General features: G+C 39.9%; 1 protein-coding gene across 1 annotated transcript in view; it reads left to right on the top strand.

Moving 5' to 3' along the window:
- CXCR4 (C-X-C motif chemokine receptor 4) overlaps positions 1-23,103 on the top strand; it is a 72,136-nt gene that overhangs the window by 7,858 nt on the left and 41,175 nt on the right. The window contains exon 4 of the mRNA XM_009642469.2: positions 204-322. Within this exon, the coding sequence (XP_009640764.1) occupies positions 204-322 (119 nt within the window). The remainder of the gene's footprint in view (positions 1-203; positions 323-23,103) is intronic.

The following is a 23,103-nucleotide window of genomic DNA, read 5'->3' as shown; positions in this document are numbered from 1 at the left end:
AGACATGCCATTTCCTTACTCTGCTAATTAGAGGCACCATATTCCCTGAACAGAGCGCTGGAGGTATATTCTCAGCCATTCATTTTTAAAACAGAATGACAGACCCGTTTATAACCTAGAAGTAACAAGTATTCGTGTAAACACAGCCTATGTGCACATAGCCGCTTTAATCAAATTGACATTTCACGCCTTTTCAAAACCAGAACTGTTCCAAAAGAGATCAACACTGAAAGCCTTGGATATGACACCAAAAAAGTTGTACTACGTGGAGACAGGAACATTTTTCAGGCTACCACTGAAAGCCTATGGAGGCCTGAAAGACGTGAGATCTAAGTATTACATCTGAATACAACTGAAGCAACGGAGAGGCAGAAAACAGCCCACCAAGCAGGATATCTGTAAGATATCAAGGGACTAACGAAAATCTACCCAACATATCTATGGCATGATATGAGGATGTACAGACCAGGAAATACCCAACTTGGGTATTTAAAGATGCCTATCACAAACTGAATAAATAGTGCTGCCGATGAGCGGAATTTTCTGCGTGTTTATGCAGGGATAGATAACCAATTTAAAGTGGCATTATAGAAGAAAATAACCAGGAGGAGAATTCATAATGCAATGTATAAAGAAGTGGCACGGGAGGGGATGCGTAGCTTTCCTCCTTTGGATTCGGGCTGTTAAAGCTTTGTCAGCTCATAGCGTTACATTTGCCCGTCATACTGCTCTCACAAGGAAACCTGCATGACAAATGCACTATGAAGAAGAGTGTTCTAGCTTTGTAAGGTTGTGTTGGACTTGGAGGAGCCAATAGGTGCCAGCAGGTCAGCAGCTGCGTGTTGAAATACCAGGACTGGCCTAAGTCTGGAGTACCTGGAGTGCCAGCAGCTCCTCAGGGACAAAGGCGCCTGAGATTCTGATTAAATCCTCATTATTTTCAGCATTATAGAAAAGGTACTTTAACACTTGAAGTGGATGTTAAGTGACATTCATCCGACGACCAGTCACTGACCACAGCCCTGGGGCGTCTGGTATCATCCCATGCCCACACTTCCATGGTGCCTGCTGCCGTCACCTGCCTGTACTTTTCTATGCTGTGGTTGATTGTAGGGTCATAAATAAGTCACTCTGGGCTAAGGACTACTTGTCATTGCTACCTATTAGTTACAGAAATACATATAACTGTAGGCACTAGCACGCACCTGTACAAAGCTAAGCAAAAGCTAGCTGGTTGTTAGTTAGGTAATGCTGTTACGACTTAGCAAACTAAACCAAAATGCCAGTCCAGGCACAGCCTGGCAAGTCCCGAGGCTGGTGTCCTTAGCTTAGCACAAAGCCTGTGGCCTACTCAATGCAGTGGCAACGCCATATTTACTGGGCTACGAGGCTCCACGTGCACGGACCCTCCTCAACACTGCCAGCTACAGAAGAGGGCACCACATGCGTAGGTGTCTGAACAGCACTTTAATGCTTTCGCCACATCTAAACCACTTTCTCAACAGCAGCCAACCTCTCCATCTTTAATGGGAAGGACAAACTCCATGTCTCTCAAATATCACCAATAACCTTGCTGGACACATTAAATGGAAACTCTGTAAATATGTTGAATATTAGAGCTGAGTATCACCCTGCACATAGCAAACAGGGTAAAGCTATTTAGGGAGGGCATTTCCATCTAAGAAAAGTGCCCAATATCTTGCAATGTATAATTTGCATAACCAAGAGATGGCAGCACTCCATCAACCATTTGTCTGAAGCATTTATTGGGGAATGGTCATGCATCTGTAAGCGGGATACCGCAGCGTGTGAACAACACTACAAGACTGAAACCAATGGAATAACAATGGAGCGAGACTGGTGATTATTATTCTATGGCTTTACAAAGGTCTGTAAAGATGAAATTCATTCACTAGTAACTTGAATTATTTTTTACCCAGCTTATACTAAGAATAGGACATAGCATATTTTTTTAATTTGGTTGTCTCATAGATGTATCCTCTCAAAACATGATAATAAAATGAACTAACTCCCCTTTCACCAAAACTTAAGAAGCATAAGAAGCATATATATATCAAATATACATTTCCATTTCAAGCATTCTCTCAGCCTTTTTTTTGGCAGCTGAAAAGTTCCCTGGTAATAATCTTAAGGATCAAGGCACCTCTACAAATTTCATTTATATCTATATATATATACATACAGCTGATTGTCTCTTGCAGACTGATGGTGACAGAAATTGGAGTTTAGCATTTCCCAAAGGCCTTCTGTGTCCCATATCATCAGTCTCACATGTATGTAAGAGTTTTGTCAGCAGCAATAATTAACCTCTTTTACCACATTCAGTCCAATTTACTTTTAGATTCTATGACCAGTGTACAGACTTCAGTAATGGTCTTCAAACAATGCTACATGGGGAATTAGGAGTACCGCTACATGGACACTATGATGTGATTAGGAAACTGGGTAAAAGGCAGATGACGATGAACTGGGCTGAAAAGGAAATTGTGGAACTGAGATGTTGCTGTTGGATGAGTTTTGAGAACAGCGCTATTGAACTTAATGAGGAAGCTCACAGCTAAAGCTGCCACAGGTTTCCACCTCTGTACCTTATCACTAGAACTCATTTTTCTAAGAAAAAGGCCAGGTTCAAACAACTTTGATTATATTTCAGAAAAATCCATCGCAAACAAACTGCATAACTTCAGTAAGGATCTTACTGGTTTTTTGCGTGTATATATTATTCTTGCTTTAAAATATCTGGATTGATTTTCTCCTATTGCAACCCATTTTGCTTTAATCTCTCTCAAACTTAATTTATGTTACACTTAATTCAATGCGATACACAAGGAGAATCAGTTTGTTTTCATAGAAAATACTGGATGTAAGGGGTTTGGGTTTTGTTTTGGATTTTCTTTTTAAATGTGACCTTGTTCTTCCATGATATCTGTCCCTACGGAAAATGTCCACCACTATTGCATTCGTTCCTGATATTTCTAATTATACAAAAGATGACCTTTCTTAGAAGACCAGCAAGTGGATTCAGTTTTGTTTAACAGCTTAAGAAATAACTACGCAGCAGAAGTACCACTCAAAAAACAATTCAATATTTCATCAAAAGACACTAAGTGTAGGCAGTAACTAGAAACTGGAATAGCAAGCATGTTTTTATTTATGTATCTTTTATTCTAACATAACATGTACATCTTAAATTACAACAGTCAGACTACATGAGACTACAGCTACCATGAGAACAAATCTCTGACTGATCATCTCTTTTTTTTTTATTTTTTCCTAAAGCATAAGGAGGCCACAGCATCAACTTTCTCCTCTTTCTCCCACAAATTAATCTTGCTGGCTATAATGAGCTCCAGTGTCACTGGAAGGATACCCATGGCATTGTACACACTAGCTAGATCGAAACACTCCAAGGAACTGAACAAGTTCTCCAAAATACAGATTGGAAGCTAAGTTTTTCTGACTCTAACTATTTCTATTTATGGGCCTGGAGTCCTCATTCATTATCAGTTCAATACATTTTCAGAGGGTGACAAATGAAAGTTCAAGAACGTATATTGCAAAGAATTTATAACAGCATGTTTCTTGAATTATGATTAACTCAACAGAAATCCTGTCTTATATAAATATGCTTTAAAAGACCAGACAAAATTAAATATAGTTCCTGGGAGTAAAAATAATTTTCTTTTTTTTTTCTCTCTGAGTTGATCAATTCTTCCGGAGCTCCTCTTCCACCCACAATGGGTTGTGGTTGTATCAGAATCAACAATCTATTTATAGATAAAAGGACAATTTTTTACTCAGCAGTTAGTACATTTCTACTGCTTTCAGTTGTATTCAGTATTCCTTTCAAGTTTTTTTTTTCTCCAGATAGAAAACTTCAGATAACGACTTTGAAGATAATTCCCATATCAAGCTGAAAGCACACAAGATAACTAAGGTTCAAAACTTTTTAAGTTCTGACTTAGAGAAGATAGGACAGCTCACTTCTTCCATTTCTTCCCAACACAGGGACCTCAGTGCAGTTCTGAAACATTGCTATTTAGTTCATTTTCTTTCTCTAGCTTCATACTTTCCACCCTGTAACTTTGCTTTGGATTCCTTTACCTGGTTCACACCCACAGGCTGCCCCACCAGTCTGCTGGGCAACCAGTCACAGTTTTGAGTGTTTTTTTTTTTTTAATTTCTGTGACGAAGACTTAATTTAAGTTTTCCACTCCCAATACAAGTCCTGTAAAACATGTTCTAAATGTTATACTGCCTACATGACTTAGGGATTGCTTTCACGAATGTTTATACAGAAAATAATTAAAAACATGCCACAGTGAAATCTCACACAATCCTTTCATGAACAAATTGATGGCACCTCATAAGTTGCATTCCTACAATTTTATTCAAAAGAACAAAATAAGTCAATTCAAAAATGCTTAAGGACAAAGGGCAGGACCACAGCTGAGTTTATATACAAACTTGCCAGCAGTATGTGTTTCAGGCTTAAATTTTGGGTTGAACCCTCCAGGGTGCTTGTGTCACATCTTGACATTACAAGGTGCTGGTGTAATTATTTGGGCTATGTAAAGGTATAACTTGCTTTGATGTCTCTGAAGGTATTTCTGCTTTACAACAACTTAAAGACCATCATGAGTTTCAGGGCATTATTTGATGAAATTTCAGACCAATGTAAAGTCAAATCAGTAGGAATACAAGCATGCTTAATGCTGAGCACATGTATGGATTTTTGCCTGCTGAAGAACTAAGTGAATGGATAAGAAAGAGGTTTTGATTGTGTTTCATGTAGAAAAACACGTTTTCATTATTCTTATCCATGCTAAGTAAACAGTTTGCTGAAATATTCAAGAACAAATTCCAAATTTTGAAGTCATTCACCAAAAAGCAAATGTACAGGATACGTCTAGAGTAAAACCAGATGATATCTTAAGTGAATGAAAGCCAATAAATAGCATGGTGTTGGAATTGTAAGATACAGTGGGTTTGGTGACAGAATTCAGGGGGGCAGAACCCAGCTGTGGTAGCCTGCCCCACATCAAAACTAAGCTGAAGGAAATTTAGGCAACCTCAAATCATATTTGTCAAATTATCTTGAACAAAAATTTTGCTTTTACCCTGCTTTTATAATAACAAAAACTATGATGCTATGCCATGGGAGAGAGCCATGGTTCATTCAGTTCCTAAACTAATCTTGGGAAGTTTCTCTGATCACCTGCAAAGCGATTTCTCAGTTTGGTGAAGATAACCACCATTAGAACTAAATGTTTCAGCATTAACACCTAGATCTCAGCTCCTCTGTCCTACTTGGAAGACAATTGACTAGGAATTGTACATTTTCCCTACTATCTACTATTTAAATACCGCATTTGTTAACCGGTAGTGCAATGTTTACCTTAACTTTCAAAGGCAGGAGCTACCTGCTGGAAGACGCCTCCCCAAGGCAAGGCCTATCAATGAAAAATGCAACTTATTAAAGAGGCATATAGGTAGTTTGGGGTTTTTTTTCCCCCCCCAAATTAAAGGCACCAGTTTCAGTATCTCTGTACAGGAAACTGCTGCCCACAAGCACTTACAGTGCATCCTTGCATTTGTCTGGTGTCTGCGCCTGTTACACCACACTGAAACCTGTTACGTTCACTGAAAAAAAGAGCGAAGAAGAGCGCAGTAGGATATATCTCTGTGAACAGACTCATACATCAGTTATTGTTGATCGTGATAAACAATCATCTCCTGGTTAACAAAGCACACCCCAAGTCCTATGGCTCGCTTTCTGCATGATTTAACATTTCATAGATAAACTCAGCAGCCCACTCTACCCCGAGTTATGAGTCAGATCTTCCTAAACACTTTAAGTTTGTTTACAGAAATGTTGCTTGCTGCATCAGGGGGAGGAGATGTCCGCGTTTCCTTTTTTTTTTTTAATATATTGGTTTTTTTAAGCAAACACAACTGACAAAACTGTCAACTCTTTTTATTGTTTTCAACTTGTATAAACAGAATTAAGCTGCAGGGAGTCTATTAATAAAGGCCTACACAACAAAACCATTCACAATCTTCAAGGCAGGCTTTAATCTCCCAGAAAAAATCAATTTTATTTAGAATAAACTAGTAGAGAATGGAAATTACTCTAGGGAATTAGTCTTTAAAGTATGATGGAGAAATATAGATTTTCTTCTCTACAGGAGCATGATGTTGCAGTGCATATAAAATGTGCCATAACAATTACACAAAGACTTCTTTAAAAATTCCAGGCTTATGAACCCTATAGCTTTCTAGAAATAAGTACTTTGATAAAACCAAGAAAAAGCATACTTAGAGAGACAAACGCCTGGAAGAAAAGGCTTAAAGCCTTGAATAAGTTCCACTGCACCTAATGAACCCCTCCGCCAAATCCCAGGAGGTCAAAATATATTATGTGTGTCAACTCCAGCGCAGAAGAACTAACCTCGTGCCCTTGCTTTCCATATCCATGGCATCTCCAAACTGTCACGAAGAGATGAGCACAGAGGGAGAGGTTATACTAATACAAGTTCAATGACCACCTGGAATACAGCTGCCAAGACCTTCACTCACAGATGGTGACACTTTGGCTGGCAGGCTGAACCTTTCCAAACAACCCAAAGAAGACAAATTCTGCTTTTGGTTATACCTGTACCAGTCTGAAGCCGAGCATGTCTTCACCAGCTACAGCAGAAAGAATGAAGCTGGTTTTACTGAGCACAAAATTAGATGCATTTTCACTCCAATGTAGACACTGCTGGGTTTTTAACATTTATAGCTTGGAGAAATCAGAATGACTCCAAGTCCTGACACTCTACATTTCCTTGTTAACAGGGTCAGCATTTCACTTTTTACCTCAGGTTTTTATTTCTCGTAGCCAGATAAGTGAGACCTGAACTCTGTGCCTATTATTCCCACTGCAAAAATTTAAAGAACCTTTTGATTCACTGAGTAACAAACAGCATGAAGGCTGTACTACTTGCAAAACCACTTCTCAGCTCTTTACACACTTCAACTGTCTATGCCCCAAGATCTTCGTCAAGTACCAGTTAAAGCCTCCTCCTAACACTTAACCAGGGAAAATTATAATTTGTATTTTGCTGAAAGTAGAGAGCCACAAGTGCAGTGACAGCTTAAGGTCATGTGTGGTTAGGAGTGGTTTAGTGGCTATTGGGGTTCACTTATACTTTCAAAAGCTTGCTTTTTTTAGATAAAGATGCAACCTAAAAATCCAAGCCTGAATACTTCATGACTCTCAGAAATTACTTTGTAGCAGCTGCAACCGCTTCAGGCAGGAGATCTCGTACCTGAGCAAGGAGAAAAGTTCAGATCCAGAGCTGAGCTGAATCTTGTCACTTTCTTGTCTTTATTCAATTCAGATATATTAATGAATATTTAACAGTTAAAAATTTGCTATTACTGCACATTCTTCCTGCCTAGAATTTGTTATATTCTGCTTTTGCTTATACTTTAATTTGATTTTGCTCCAAAGCAGGCATTTGCTGATTTTGCAGAGAAATTCAGTTTCCTAGTGGAACGGAACTCCCTTCCAACTGTAGACAATACTTGTTGGCCTTACTGACACAGGAGCTTTTGCATCAAGGTTACATTGCTAGTAATTAAGCTAATCTTGGTGTAAATGACCTGCACTAGAATAAAATGAAGCTGACGCAGATGTGGCTTCCATGGTTCAAAACCCAGTTCACGCAGGTGTCACAAATTTGCATGGGAGGTTTTGATCTGGGGTAACTATTGCTGTGTGCGGCGGAGCGGGGGGGAAAGCTTGCGTACTTTTCATCAAAAGAGACTGCAGCCCTAGGCTTGCGGCTGTGGATGCATACATACAGATTTGGGTAGCAGTTAACGCTTCTTCCATACACCTACACTTCTGAATGAAGTTGGTAGCTATGCAACAGCTCTGCTCTTAACCACACGCCAGGGGCTCTGCTTACATTGACGCCGTAGTGTTTCAACACCGGCTGCCTTCCGTCCTCCTCCTTCATCCCGACTCCCCTATTCTTTGTTGTAGGAAATAACAACCCAGACAACGGCAATGTCTCTTTTCCTTATTGGTAAACATTCTCTGGGCACATCTGCTGTGATGATGATAAGGCAGAGGTCTGCTCTCAGATGGGAAAACCAGAATGTCAGTTTACATAATGGCCAGAAAACAAGAAAAAGAACCTACGCGCTCGAGCAGCAAGCCTGGTTCTGTCTTGCTTCATTGTCTTAACAGGATTCTTATTGTGTTTATATTTAGAGACATGGGAAACTCTGCTAGCCATGCTACCCATTGTTAGTTAACCTCAAACAACCTATATAATATGCTGTCCATTAAGGAACCTGAATATAGACTCTAATCAAGGTGGCTAAACAAGATATAGGAAAATAAAGCTCAGTGCTTCCTCCTTGTTTGGGAAAAAACAAACAGGAAGGCTCCCTCTCAGACTCACCTCAGCAGAAAAGAGGGGGGGTTTGGCGTTGTTTTAACAGGCTCACGGAAGATTTTAGCTCTCCATTGTGCACCTGTTTGGCTTTCTCATCATTCATGCTGCCAATAAATGGACAGAAACACTTCAGCAACTTATATCCCAACTGGGAAACTTTTTTTTTCTTTTCTTTACTTTTTAGGAACAGTGTTGGACAGGGCTGTGAGCAACCTGATCTAGTTAAAGATGTCCCTGCTCACTGCAGGGGGGTTGGACTAGATGGCCTCTAAAGGTCCCTTCCAACCCAAAACATTCTATGAATCTATGACTCTACTGAGTGTTTATTAGAAACCTGTGGTTAAAAATGACAGTGGAAACCTGAGGTAACTAAGACAGCACTGACTGTCACTGGCTGATCATCAGCAAGTTGCTTTTGATAACATGTTGGTGCGTTGTGCTTGGCTAGAATGCTGCATAGCCAGCAAAACATGATCAAATCACTTGAATCTACCTAACCAATACTAAATGGAATGTAATGTTCCTAATGAAAAGGCAGCCGTGATTGTCAAGAGTCCATGATTCCAACTCGCATGCATCAGTGTTGCAGAGGACTAACAGTGGCAACTGAGCCTGAAATTCTGAATCCAAAACCATTTCACGTGCAGAAAATATTTACAATGACTCCTGGTTAAAAATTCAAATTACTTAAACAGCACATTTCAGTCTTACTTTGTCTTCAGGAGCCACAGTATATGGGCCTTTCAAATCAGCCAAGGATGACAATCTTAAATCCTTTTAAGCTTTAAATTGACAAAATTATATAGACAGCTTTTGCCTCTTTCTGGGGTGTTTTGTCTTGTCATAATCATAGCATTCGAGATTCCTCAGTAAGTATTGGGGTTTCCTATAGAAATGTTCAAGCTGTGGACATTTAATTTAACATAAAGTATTAACAGTCCCTGGTATACAGCAGAGAGAGAGGCAGGCTGCCGTCAGAAAGCAGTACAATTCTTTTTCTTTGAATTATTTGGCCCTGGCGCATGTAAGGCTGTGCAGATGATGACCTATCAGGTATGCCACAGGCTCTGGGACCTCAGGCCAGAAAAGTCTCTTTTAATAGATAAGAGACTGAAGGCAAGGTTGCTCAGTTGCTATCCCTAGCAAACATATTTCCTTGGTGAGCATACTTCTTACTTTCTTCTGTTGTCACCCAGTCATCAAACACGAGATTGATGTAAAGATATGGAGAGTGAAAAGGCTGTAGGTCTTTCTCGCCTCTCCTTTCATTTTCCAATACCCCTGGAATCCTCCTGCACAAAGATCAACAGGAAGGCGGGAGGCGTGCAAAAGGACCATCCGTCTCCAGGAGTTGCTCAGGGAAAAAGTGATCCTACATTGCACCTTCCTGCTCCCCAGGCAAGGAGAGAACCCTTTCCTGTTACAGCTTCCTTTCTCTACCGCTCGGGTTTCATCTCCACATCATACCCCCTACGTCTTGGGTTTAGTGCTAGAGATGAAAACAAACTGATTTCTGGGAGACAGGCCAAAGGCCAGCCTCGTTAGGAACGGCTGCAGTAGGATTTCAGTTAGATTGTAAAATCAGACCTTTACGATGATTTCATTTAATTATCCTCACTGCTTTCCCCCCCACCCTCAGAGTCTCCCTTTCTTTCAGGTGGTGGCACTGCTGCACCATTTGTGGCACTCAACACAGATTCCTTTGCCAGGTTTTAGAGTGTATCTTAACAAGTAATTAGAACAGTTTTCACTAGCTCATGCTGTCGGCTTCCCAGCTCCTGCATGATCCAAATGGCTCTCGGGGGATGTTACATTATGGTTGGTTTGTTATTGTTTGTTCCAGGCCAGTGCCACTAGACAAAAGCGTTATAAAACTGGCGAGTGGTATTAATCACAATTTCGTAGGTGTCTATGTCTGCAATGTCCCCGTTCTCACTTTCCCATTTTTTTTTTGCTTAGCTTTCATTTTGTTCTGAAAGAACAATAAGAATGTGATATAGAGAGTACTTCGCCATACAAAAGCTCAGCAATAAGCTGAAATACTTGTAAGGTTAAATAAAAAAAAAAAGTCTGAGAGGAAAATAAGCGTCACATTTCAGCGACTCCATCTCTTTGTTAGGAACGACCGGATTAGTATCTGCGCGCTTCCTTGCAAACAGCCAATCTCCCACCAGCTTGGAGTATTTCAAGCCCCTAAATTCAACTGAAGCTTAACTACTCCCCCATTGTGTGCCCCCATATCTAACTTGACTTCAGCATACAATGCAGCGTGCCCCCTGCTGTGCAGCCCCAAAACAAGCCCCTTTGAAAATAGTGTTTATTTCAATTCAGTAAATCCTTATCATTTCAAAACTCCAATAGGTTTGACTATTACTGAGATCTACCCCTACCCCTGTGTTGAGAGATAGGTATTCAGTCATATAGGGGGAGGAAAATAAACAGAGTAAGTATAACTAATTTATTCCATTTCTGATCTTATTGATTCCAGGTCCAGTGGGCTTTTAAACCCGTTAATTGAGGCAATAGTAAGTAATAATAAGTAATAATAACTTCAGCCTGTGTCCCTCCTGGGTCTTTTTGGTACAATGAAGTGGCTGTTCAGCATTACAAAAAAGAAGCCCTCCAACTGAAAATCCACCAACACAACTGAAGGTCCTCTAAAAATATGAAAAAGAAAGAAGAAACAACCCCTTTCGCGGGATGGCTAAGGGCAACTGGACAGTTGTTAAATATGTTGTACAGTGAGGCCTATGAGCCTGGTAGATTATAGACCGATCTAGCCATAAAAACAAGCCTGCATTTACATAGTGCTTTACATCTTCAAAGTGCTGTGTAAACATTAAGTAATTGATCTAGTCAGAAAAATAACTGCTTCCAGTGTAATATCAAATATGTAGTCACAAGAGAACAAGTTATTAACTGAAAGGAAGCTATTTATTTGAATATCTATTAACATAAATTATACTGATCTATTCTTTTCCTTTTTAAGTTATTCCCTCTGCAGTCTGATTAATGCCTGGATTAATTTGCTCATGATTTCTGGAAATTTAGTAAGTGCAAACTTAATAGGAGGCTGATAGAAATGCCAGAAGTAATTGATGCTTTAATGGGCATGAAATCTGGAAAAGTACCCAATCGGAGTAGGTTCACGATGGCCTTTGTTAAAGCACGAGGGTAAAGGCTCACCGTATTAGGCTGTCTTCTTTAGACAAGTTTAGGAAATTGTGTACCATGAATATTGTCTCCTTCCTAAACTTAGAGGGGCAAAGGATCTATCAAACCAATATAGCACTTCTCTCATTAACTCCACCCATTGTATTATTACCCATCTCTTTTTTATCAATGTTTTTTAACTATGGTATTTTCAACTGAATGGTTGCATAGAGGATTTCATTTTTTTTAATGATAACAAGTAGTTTGTATCATGCCGCATCAGAACAAAAGTATTGTAGAAGTTGGGGCCATTCAATTTTTTTTTTTTCCCTACTTGGATTGATACAAAAAGTTTCTGTTCCCATTCTTGGTTTGTCTGTTCTTTTAAACAAGGCCCGATCTGATCTCTGAATCAGGTAAATCCTATTATTCCATTTCAGTCATGAATGCAAATGAAACATTCCATAATCTGTCCACAAGAATCTAATCCAGGTCTGTTTCTTCATGGAATGATAACACATACATTGTGTGTTATCAGGAGGTAAAAATACCTTCATCTGTGAATGCTGCTTGGTGCAAAAGCTCTGTTTATCACTGCAGTGTCTTTGAAAACCTTTTTTTTTTTTTTTTTTTTTTTTTTTCAGGAGAAATAAAGTTGGAAAAACACCAGTGAATCTCAGTTTACCACAGCACTCCTGTCTGCAAAGTCCCTGCCGCATATTTAAAGTCAGCTCTCAAGTTCCTTTCCCTCTCTGTTAATACCATGAAGTTCTGGCTGCTGCACTGGCGCTACCCGTCCTCACATGAGCTCTTGTACTAGCCAATAAGTAAAAACCATTGTAAGGCTGTCTGGCTTGTAAATGAGAAGAACAATAAGGAAAGCCTGAGCCTGACAGCCAGCAGTCCATGGTGATTACAGAGAAAAGGGACTGCATTTTTTACTCTCTTTTTGTTATTGTTATTAAGGTCAGTGTCATCCATCAAGATGCGGAGTTATTTCTGACACGGTTTCAAAGGTCAATTGGTCATGTGCAACGACAAAAGAGATTCATGGAATAATGTACCCAAAAAACGGGGAATGTGCCTTTTCCCTTTCTATTGTCATGGCCCTACTCATATTTCAATGCCAGAAATCGACAGGGAGACATTTGAAAATGCTAGTTAAGTAAACAAACAGAAGAAACTGCAAGTAACTCATTGATGTATAGTTTGAAAACCATGGAAATTCTCCGTCTAAGCTACCACTCCCTTTATTCCAAATATTCGGTCCGGTTTTTAGCCAGGAGAAATATTTCATTGGCCTCCCAGTGCTACAAAGTGTCCAACTTCTTAAAAAGGCTCCTGGTCCTGCTCCAGTGAAAGTTTAATAGCAAAACTCGGAGTATAACCTCTCACACGACGATTCACTTGGCTGGCACACTACCATCTTTGTCCTTCCTTCTAGGGATTTGCAGATGAATCTTTTCCTGAGTTTTCATTCAGGGGAAATCTTGGACAAAGTCCGCAGAGGTTTCCTCACCATACCTACCATATTTCCACAGTGAGAACTGCTGAAATCGGTAATAAATGGGTGAAGACTGAATCCAACAACCAGCAGGACGCTGAATGAGAAATTCCACTTTTACCCTCTACTGTGCAACGGCTGCACAAATACAAAGCTGCAATACCTTCTGCCACCCTCATCCATCTCTTCTTGATAGGAGAGCAGGAATATCAGTGCTTCCCATGTTCTAGAGCCAGGCAGAGGAGAATTCTCTACCAGGCAAGCGAAGCCTATAGAAGAGGCCCCTAACTCCTACACTCCACTCCTTTATGTCAAAGAAACTCGCTGGCTGTTAGATTCTCAGCGATTAACTTCGGAAACAAGGACTCCTTCTCCTACTGAGTTACAAAGCTGAATTCTCTGGGAATATAAGCAGTGTAATCCAGAGCTACAACCTGTTTCTCTTTTGACCTGATCTATCTGTGCCGTGTATTATATCAGCTTCTCACCATACAGGCCCATACAGCGCTTCTGATAAATGAAATAGTAGCGTTCTCTTTCTGAATTTAGAGACAGGAATAAGCACGTCGCCAGGCTGCACAACGGCTGCATTCCCCGCCTGCGGTGTGGATCGGTACCTTCAGTATTTCCTGTGCAGTTTGGTTCATTTCAGTTGATAACAGCTTATTTGCAGGCCACGGATATAATGTGACTGCTCCTGGCACTCGTAGTCACTATTGATCACTTAATTGCAGCATAGTACCATAGAGTGGCATGGAAATTATATGGTAAATAATTACCAAGTAAACAGTTACATTTGTTTCATTTAATTTCACAGCTTTACAAAATTTGTCACATAGTAGTTCATAATTTAGGCTTAAACGGGTCCCATGAGCAGTAACAAAGTGTTTAGTGTAAAACACGGCAGTGAATTTCTTCTCACTGCTAATGTTTGCAATACAAAAACCAGAGAGCATATATTGAAGGACGCATTATACCATTAAATTTGGAGCACAACAACCAAGAACAGAAAAAAGTTTATAAGGAAGGAGTTACTGGGAAGTGGCTCTAGGAGGCACAAAACAGTTGCAATCTCCCCATTTGTGCTAAAGCTCATCATTCATAACCACAGTCTTCACCCAGCCCTGATTTACTTAACTGGAATAAATACAAAACTGATATTTTTGAATCGATAATATTATTCGGTTAAGACACATTCAGTTGAAGAGGAATCAGCGATACGTGCACTAGGTCAGCTGTTAACAGCCTGGTTAGTCCCACTTTAGTGTCAGTGACATACTGACAGGCATCTATATTGACAAAACAGCTCCTGAAAGTAAAAACATTCATTCTTTAACTGTAGAATCAAAGCAGTCATTAAAAAAAAAGAGATTCTGAAAAACTGGAGACATTTCTGTTTTATCTTTGTCAAAGGCTCACTCACTCCATTACCCATTAGGATGGGCAGGCCTTACTTTTTCAAACATTGCACATGTCAGCCTGTCTCCCCCAACAAAACACTAATGGCTCTTTGGAGGAAGGATCCCATTTAAACACCGGGAGTCACGAGGGGTTATTCTTCTGTATTCTCTGGGTTTGCCCTTCCTAGATAAAACCAGTACCGTAAACTCAGCAGGACATTAAGACAAAGTTCTCAAAACCAATGGCTCAACTATTGTCCCTCGATAGCTCTCAAGTGTGGGCTGGAGATAAGGAACTTCTCAGCAACCATTTCTTTTTTCCTGCTTCTTCATCCTCCCACTGCCTTTTAGACAAACACACTGGGTTAATGCATTCAATACCCCAATAACGTACAGGTTCAGATACAATATTCAAAAGTTACTATTGAGCAGCTTCAAATTCTGTCATCAATTCTTAGAGCTTTGGTAGTGATCACATATTAGAGGTACAAAATTTTAAAACACCATTATAGGCTTTCCAGTTATTCTCTCAACTCCCCTGTTACATTGTGATTCCTTCTATGAAAAACATTTAAAGTATTAGTTAAATTATTACTTAATTTAGCCTCTGCAAAGACAGAGATAACCTGTGCTACTAAGACACATTGAGAAACTGAGGTCCACAATTTCTTTTTTTAACAGCCCACATTTTTCTCTTGTAGACAAAGCTCTTCAGTGAAAGGGCTATTTTTAGTAAAATGCCAGGGATCTGCGGGCACTAATAGGTCTTAATGGCCCTGACCTGCCTCACCTGGGACCCACTCCCCTGCCCCTGGGCCCAGGGGCTCCATTTACATCCAGGCTTTCAGTCCTTGCCTGAACTATTCTGTAGGTATGCTTGCCTCTAGGCTTGCCTCCTGGCTGGACCTTGCACCTACAGGGTAGGCAGCTTGTTGGCTGCATGCATGCTTCAGATGTACGCGTTAAGATTGTCTTGAAGTCCTGTCTTTGGCCTCATTTCCTGGCTGGACTTTGGACCCATGTTGTAGCTTTGTCTCCAGTCCTGTCCCTGGCCCCATCTCAGAGAATCACAGAATGATAGTATGGTTTTGGTTGAAAGGGACCTTTAGAGGCCATCTAGTTCAACCCCCCTGCAATGAGCAGGGACATTTTCAGCTGGATCAGGTTGCTCAGAGCCCCATCCAACCTGGCCTTGAATGTTTCTAGGGATGGGGCATCTACTACCTCTCTGGGCAACGTGTGCCAGTGTTTCACCATCATTCTTGTGGTCCATTGACTTGGGAGGGGTGAGGATAGAGGTTAGCAGTGAAGACTGAGGCAAAAAAGTTGTTGAGTACCTCAGCCTTCTCCTTGTCTTCTTTCGTTCCGGTCTGGATTCCCTGGATGGACCTTACTGTTGTAAAGTTAGTCACCCCACTGATTTTAATGGTGTTATTTTTTCACTACATGACTACCCGAGAGCAGGATTTGCTACTGTATGACCTCAGTGTGTCACTCCGTATTGACAGAGCTACGCTGACTGTTTGCAAAACATGAAATTGATTTTTAACATTGTTTTAAAGGGCTATAAGGTTGTGCATAATTTCATAAGTTGTCTATTAAACTGAATTGCTGACTCTAAGCTACTAATATCATTCAATTCTGATCTATTGATCATATAAAAAAAATGCAGGCTAAAAGTGTGTGCAACGCTTGCTATAAATTTCTATATACCAGACACAAAATGCACTGCTGGTCAAGGTTATGAAAGCTAAATGAACATACTTGTTTCAGTCTAAAGATCGCTATTCCTGATAACTTTATCTTCACAGGCAAAGGACAATTTTGTACCACAGAAACAGAGTTTTCTTTTGTTTTATTTTATTTTATTAGAAAGCACTTCAGAATGTATTCGTATATGTGATCCCTTGTACATCTGAATGCTGAATTATGGTGGCTTATGTCACACGGATAAATTGTTTTCTTTGCAAGATATAACATAGCTTTTACAGAATATTTAAGTAAAAAAGCACCTACATTTTCAACTTAAAAGAGAAAACAGAGATATTCTGAAAGATAATTAGATAATCCCTGTAGTATTTTGCTGTCATTTTTTTAATGACGTACATACATGATAAAGATGACCATGCATTCACATTCATAAATACTATCATTTTACAATTATTGCCATCGTATTGTGACCCAGAGATCACGACTAGAGCATTCCAGACAAGTACAGAATTCCCTGAAATTACAGGAAAGATTAACAGAATAAACACTTCCAGCCTTTCCAGGCTCTCTTGCTAAGTTTGTTTAAATAAGAGAGAAGATGGAGACACGAAAAACAAATGGAGAAGTCACAAGCCCGGCAGAACCCCCTTAAGTGAACACCCCCTAGGCTTCCCCAGTGTCCATTCACATTTGCCTAGGCATCAGTAGACCCCTGTTGTTTGGCTGATCTTTTGGACTACAGGTTCTCAGTTTACCATCCCTTATCAGCAACAGGCCCAGGAATCCCAAGCCTGTTTGTTTCAAGTAAATCTATTCTCTCAAACAGGTTCCCAAGAGCAATTCCCATTTGCAGTCCTAGAAAAAATAACACATTATTGCTCGCATTTCTAAGCTCAGTGTTTTCAACTCTCTTGAATCTTCCTTAGAGTTCACTCTGAATCTCTTCACCCCTTCACTCTAAATTTTGACTCGTCACCTATGAAGGCTCCATCCCATGCTTACTGTCGGTGCTCAGCCACATTCTTTCATTTGTCTGTGTTCCTCCCTTCCCTCTGTTTCACGTCTCCAAGTTCCCCTTTGCTCAGTAACTCCCTAATAAATCTCAGTAGGTGATTTGTACCCCCCATCCTGTAATCCATGCAGGGTATGATCTCTGTGCTTGCACAAATTAAAGAACATTTCTGATATCTGCCTTCATGCTTTGGTATAAACATTCCACTGGAACTGCTTTGAGCTTAGGAAATGTTCTCATCTTTACCCATGATTTGGGATCAGGGAGAAGGGACACTGCCCAACTTTCCACTACCGCTGAGTCTCTCATCAGACAGCTCAAAACTGCAGTACCCCACACTGGGCCAAACTGGTGCCAGCCCTCAGCCAGCAATCCCAGCTCAGAACTGCACTGGGCAGCAAGCAGGCAGTGCTTCCCCTCACCGTGCACAATGTGACAGAGTCCAGAGAACGCCCAGATAAACCAGCCAAAATAGGGATGTCTGGGCAGCCAGAAACAACGTCCTGTATTTCTACTGGTTTGTTGGTTTTTTTTCTTGCTGATTATTTCCTCCGGCCTCCCTCATTTTCTCTATACCTCAGCGTTGGTCCTCATCCATAGCTGTTAAAATACCCTTCCTTTATTTGTCTCCCTTGCACAAATCCTTTTCCTTTACTTTCCACGGTGTAGGTCACGCTTCTAATGGAGCCCACCTCTTTCTTTGCTCTCAAAAACGTCACCCTTTTTTTCTTACCCTCAAATTGTTCCTTCAACTTGTGCCTTGTGTCTATCTCACCTACTTGCTTTGTATAGTCCTTGGAGCATTTGAATTATGGTTGTGAGCATGATTATGATAATGAAAGCATAAAAATAATAAAACAGATGTTTTAATTGCTCAAGATAAAATATTATTCCAATAAACCGAATAAAATGTTGCCATCTTATGGTCGTGTTTTACTCCTAAAGAAGACCAGAGCTTGGGCAATGAGGATAAATGCAGACCAAGTCTGCAATTACAAAAAAAGCTGCCAATAACACTCCACAACTGTCACTTTTATTACCCGACTCCCCCTCCCATAAGACTACCTCCTCTGTAGCTATGGTAAGATGCCAAATTGCTTTATTTCCAAAGTGTATGACTACATTTTTAAAAAGCCTTTGTGTGCAATATATTCCACAGTGCTTAGTCTCATTAGTATTGCCTCAGCATGCATGGATTCATGACCAGCATCCTTATTTCGTATGGAGGCATCCTTTAAAGAAATTGAATGCTAGAGGGTCTATACATCAGTGTTATGATGCCGTATTTTTCATGAAATCTGTAAATAAGGTCAACACGATAGGGATATTCCAGATGACAGAATCCCTAATAGTTTTTGAGGAGCAGCCTGTTTCCCTCTAAAAAGTCAATTTGCTTTTGACCCCTGCCTATTAAAAAGTGTACTTTGTAGAGCAGAGGCAAAGCACAATTCCAGCAGTTTTCATGGCTTTGGGTAAATATTGTTAGGATGATGTATGCAAGCCTAGCTGCCCATGGCTAAAGAAGGAAGGTAATGAGGACTCTGGATCATTGCAAGCGGCATTGTTTGACTCTGTATTTTAGGGTCTCAGGCATGATGAATTCATAACTAAGATTGCATGGCAAGAGAGAATAAACAGCAGCATTGGCCTTGTGAAAGCTATAATTTAGAGAGCCAAGAATGCCATTTCTGTTGCTACACACAAAAATTTAAATAGCTTAAGCTTCTTTCAAGACTTTGGACCCAATCCTGATTCCCTGGGAATCACTGGCTTGAATGAATGGAAGGTCAGACTCTGTTTCACAATAGAGGGATTTGTAGTTTCTCCTCCCTGCCCCTGTCAGCAGCTAATCAGAGCCCATTACAGAAAAAGGCATTGGGCTCTGGTCAAAGGTATGAATGGGATCCAGGTCACTAGTGATTGGAAGTCACTACAGCTGGGCAACTGAGAAGTAAATTGGGGGGTGAAACTAGTTCCTGGTAGACAGCTGTCCGCTGTACAGAAATCACCATAACGAGAGTGGCAAAAAAGGGAGAAACTAAAACTAATTGGAAAATAATACAGAGGTGTGAAATAAAGAAGCAGGCAATCAAATGAGGCAGGCAAAACCAGAGCAGAAAACCCAATATTAGTCTTTATAGTTTATGACATAGTAGGGTTCATCTTTTTTATCTCTAATTTCAACATCCAACAGCAAGCAGATCAGCTATTCGGGCCAATATCATTGTTCATCTTAGCTACAATACAGAAAATGAGAAGAGGAAAATGGAAATAACATGAAGAAAAGTGAGCAGAATTAAAGTGACCAGCAAAGGACATAATAAATCAGATGAGATTATGTATAACAAGAAGGACATAGTTCCACAGTCCATCACACACCTGCCTTCTGTCCCATTCTTATAAAGTTCCCTCCCTTCTGTCACTGATGGGCTTACATCTTGTAATGGGCCCTAAAGGACAGGACATTGGAACAACAGGCTAACAAAAATGGGTTAACATTAATAACAAGGGAGGTTTGTGTTTCTGTTAATAAATTCTCATTGTACTGATCAGTTGGTCCATAGCAATTTGAGAAGTGCTTTCTTTCAGGAGACAAATGACCAGCCAGTGAACACTGAATCTTTAAATTATCTTAATCTATTTTTATTTACAGTTCCTTTTGACAATTCTTAGTTTTCCTTTTTTCCATGCTAGTCCAAAACTCCTTCATCCTTAAAACTGAATTTAAGTCTTGTCTCTGTCTTTCAAGATTTTATCTCGTGGCTCAGACTCTGTCTGTGAGCCCACCCAAAACTGTTTACGTTCCCTTTGTTCTGAGGTGCAGCCACATGTTCCAGGGACTATTCAGGTGGGGAACCCACCTGCTGGGCCTCGGAGCCAGCTTGACTAGCATTTCCTTTCAACACCAAAGAAGCCCCATAATCATTTTGTCACTTTCATGGCACCTATTTTACTGCAAAGGACTTTCCCTTTTAGAGAACGCCCCTAATTCCTTAATTGCTGTCTACTAAAGACCACTTGTTTTGCAATACTGACTAGCTTTGGAGTTTATGGAGCAAGATTTTTATATGAAATGGGCAGAATTTGTTTTACAAGATAAATCTCTCCCCTTTATCTTTGGCAGCAACATCTCAGACCTGTCAGTGCAGTCAGCTGAGTCTATTCACCAACACCAGCAAATGAATATGGTAGCCTAAGCTCAGTCCTCAGTAAGCTGTAGTGGAGAAAGGCACAGAGAAAATAGCTGACCTACAGAGAAATTGTTAGTGGCATTAGCAGAAGTTAGACACATCGGTGGCGGCATTAAATCCCTCTGTTTCCAGGGGATTTCAGGATTCCCACTGTGACTTGACTATTCACCCATCTCTTGTTCCTAAGAATCATGTAGGTGTCTCAGGTTTTCATCCATACCTACCATACACTAATTAAGTCTTATAATCTTAGCCAGTCTGCTAAGTAGATTTACGAAAGAGGCAGCAACTTCAGGCAGGGCTTGAAGATGTCATTCCACTTTCATTCGTGTATGATTATTGCTGCTGGTACATCAAAATTAAGTGATTTTCCTATATAACCTTTTCCTACCCAATCTTTCCACTGTGTGGGATACGATGTAGCTTCATATCCAAGAAGGCCATAAAAGTGCCCGTTCCATGACTGAGACTTGAAACCACCTCCCTGGACACTTTCTGCATTTTAGCACTGTCAGGTAGTATCTCATTCACCACGCTGTAGTTTATCAGAGGAACACAGGAATTTGTCATATTTAGGATACTACTTCCCAGGCAATCAAACAAGTGCCGGGCTGTTAACTGGCAATCCTTCCAGCTTTCATCATCTTCTGGGAGAGATTAATCGTAGACACAATGATAAAGAATAGTCTGTAACTTGTTAATGCTTTTATTCATTCATAAGTATCAACAGCAAAGGAACGCTGGCAAGTACAAGTTTACTCTTGTAAGAGTTTTTGCTGAAGTTAATATTCCCGTGGAGTACAGGAATAATGAAGCAGAATCTTCCAAAATTATGGTGCTGAACAAAGTCGAGAGTCCTGAATTCTACTATCAGCTCCTCTGCCATATTTTGGATCATTTTCTCAAATAAAATAAAATAAATAATTTCCTTGAGTCTCGGTGTGTGTTTAACAATCCTTCAGCACATTTTAAGATGTTTCTAAGGTTCACAGGCATCTGCAGTTAAGGAGTACTAAATGCTTCTATTATAAGTTGATTGGAACAAACATGTCTGGGTGTCAAACTCCCAAGCTTTATTTTAAATAAAGCTTTGGATAAAAAGCTGTTACACAATTATTAAAGTCAAGTGACATTCTTTCAAAAAGCTTAATGTCTTATTAGATGACTGGGTATTCAGCATTTTATCTGCAATCCAATAAAATAAAAAGGCTTTAGTATGTATGCCCTTTTCACGTTCTAACAAAAAAATATTTAAAAGTCTTATCCTGATAGTAGTTCAGTCTTTGTTGGCATTTGGCATTCAAATTTCCTAATGTATCTCTTGGAGCCCTTCCAAAGAAGAAAAGAAGGGGGGAGAGAGAGAAAGAGAGAGAAGAAAGAAAGAAAGAGAGAAAGAAAATTTGATTTATGTGGGGTTTTTTTTTGTTTTAATCACTTCTCTCTAAAATAACACACAATGAACTACAGGGTTTCAGTGGTAAATGCTGAAATATTATAAGCAGTTCAAATGGCTGTGGATTCTTCCCATCTGTCATGGCCTGCAACTGAGCACTATAACAGAAAAGTGATACTAGTTTCAAACTAAAAATAAATCATCAAGCCAAGTCTGTATCTCTAATCCTACCTACACTGCCCTACCAGTGACCTTCCCATGGCCAGGACAAATCATATTCTATAGAGAATTCGTAAATTCATTCTTCATGCTAGCTCATTTCAGGTCTCCTTGTGGGGAAAAAAAAATAATTAAAAAAATCTCAGATACCTCATACTGAACCCAAACACATTAATGTTTCAGACTTTGGCAACGTCAAGCTTCTGTCTGTCACAGTCTAGCCAGACTACTTTCATATTTAAGATCTCTGAACTTGTCTACTCGGAGCTTATAAGGGCTAAGACATTAGGAGCTCATGCCTGTCCCTGAAGCATTCATGTAAACAGAGGGAAAAACTATGGACTCTCACTCTGGCCATGGCTAACAACCAGGGAGATACCCTTCCACAGGTAGAAGAGTGAGTGCAAAGACAACTTCTGCATACATTTATCATCCCCTTCCAAGGCCTAAGCAGGTGCACTTAGAGGAATAGTAAAATTCACTGAATACTGTTCCATGAGGCAAGACCAAGGCTGCTTCTCTTTTCCACACAATTGATTCAGGCCAAGCTCGATTCACTTTTGAAGGTAGACTCATCCTGCTATAATCTTCATGTCAAATGGCATCCATTATGTATAATCTTCATTCATAAATGAAAATGGTCTGATTAGTTCATATGTTACTTATTTGAAAAAGACAGCACTAAACAAACCTAGCAATTGGAACCTATTGGCAGAAGAAAACAACAATTTCCTTCTTATTTTAAGAAAATCTCATCAATGGTTCAGAAAAGGGAAGTGAGAAAATGTTCCGCACGGTGGGCTATTACATGAAAACAAAGTATTTATGCTATATTGCCTTGCTCTAATATAAGATTTTTAGAGTGGGAAACAAAGTTTATCACAGACGACGACTAAAATCACAGATATACAGAATATCTGAAAAAAAAACAGGTTTAAGGTACCTATTGTGCCTGAAAACAGAAGTGCCCAAAAGTACAGGCCCTTTAAGAAAAATTCTTTATGTGACAAGGTCCAAGGCCAAACACGATGTTTGTGTTTGAATCTG

Source organism: Egretta garzetta, unplaced genomic scaffold (genome assembly GCF_000687185.1).
Source record: "Egretta garzetta isolate BGI_Z169 unplaced genomic scaffold, ASM68718v1 scaffold197, whole genome shotgun sequence".
In the NCBI taxonomy this organism is placed as follows: domain Eukaryota; kingdom Metazoa; phylum Chordata; class Aves; order Pelecaniformes; family Ardeidae; genus Egretta; species Egretta garzetta.
This window is presented reverse-complemented; position numbering and strand designations above follow the sequence as displayed.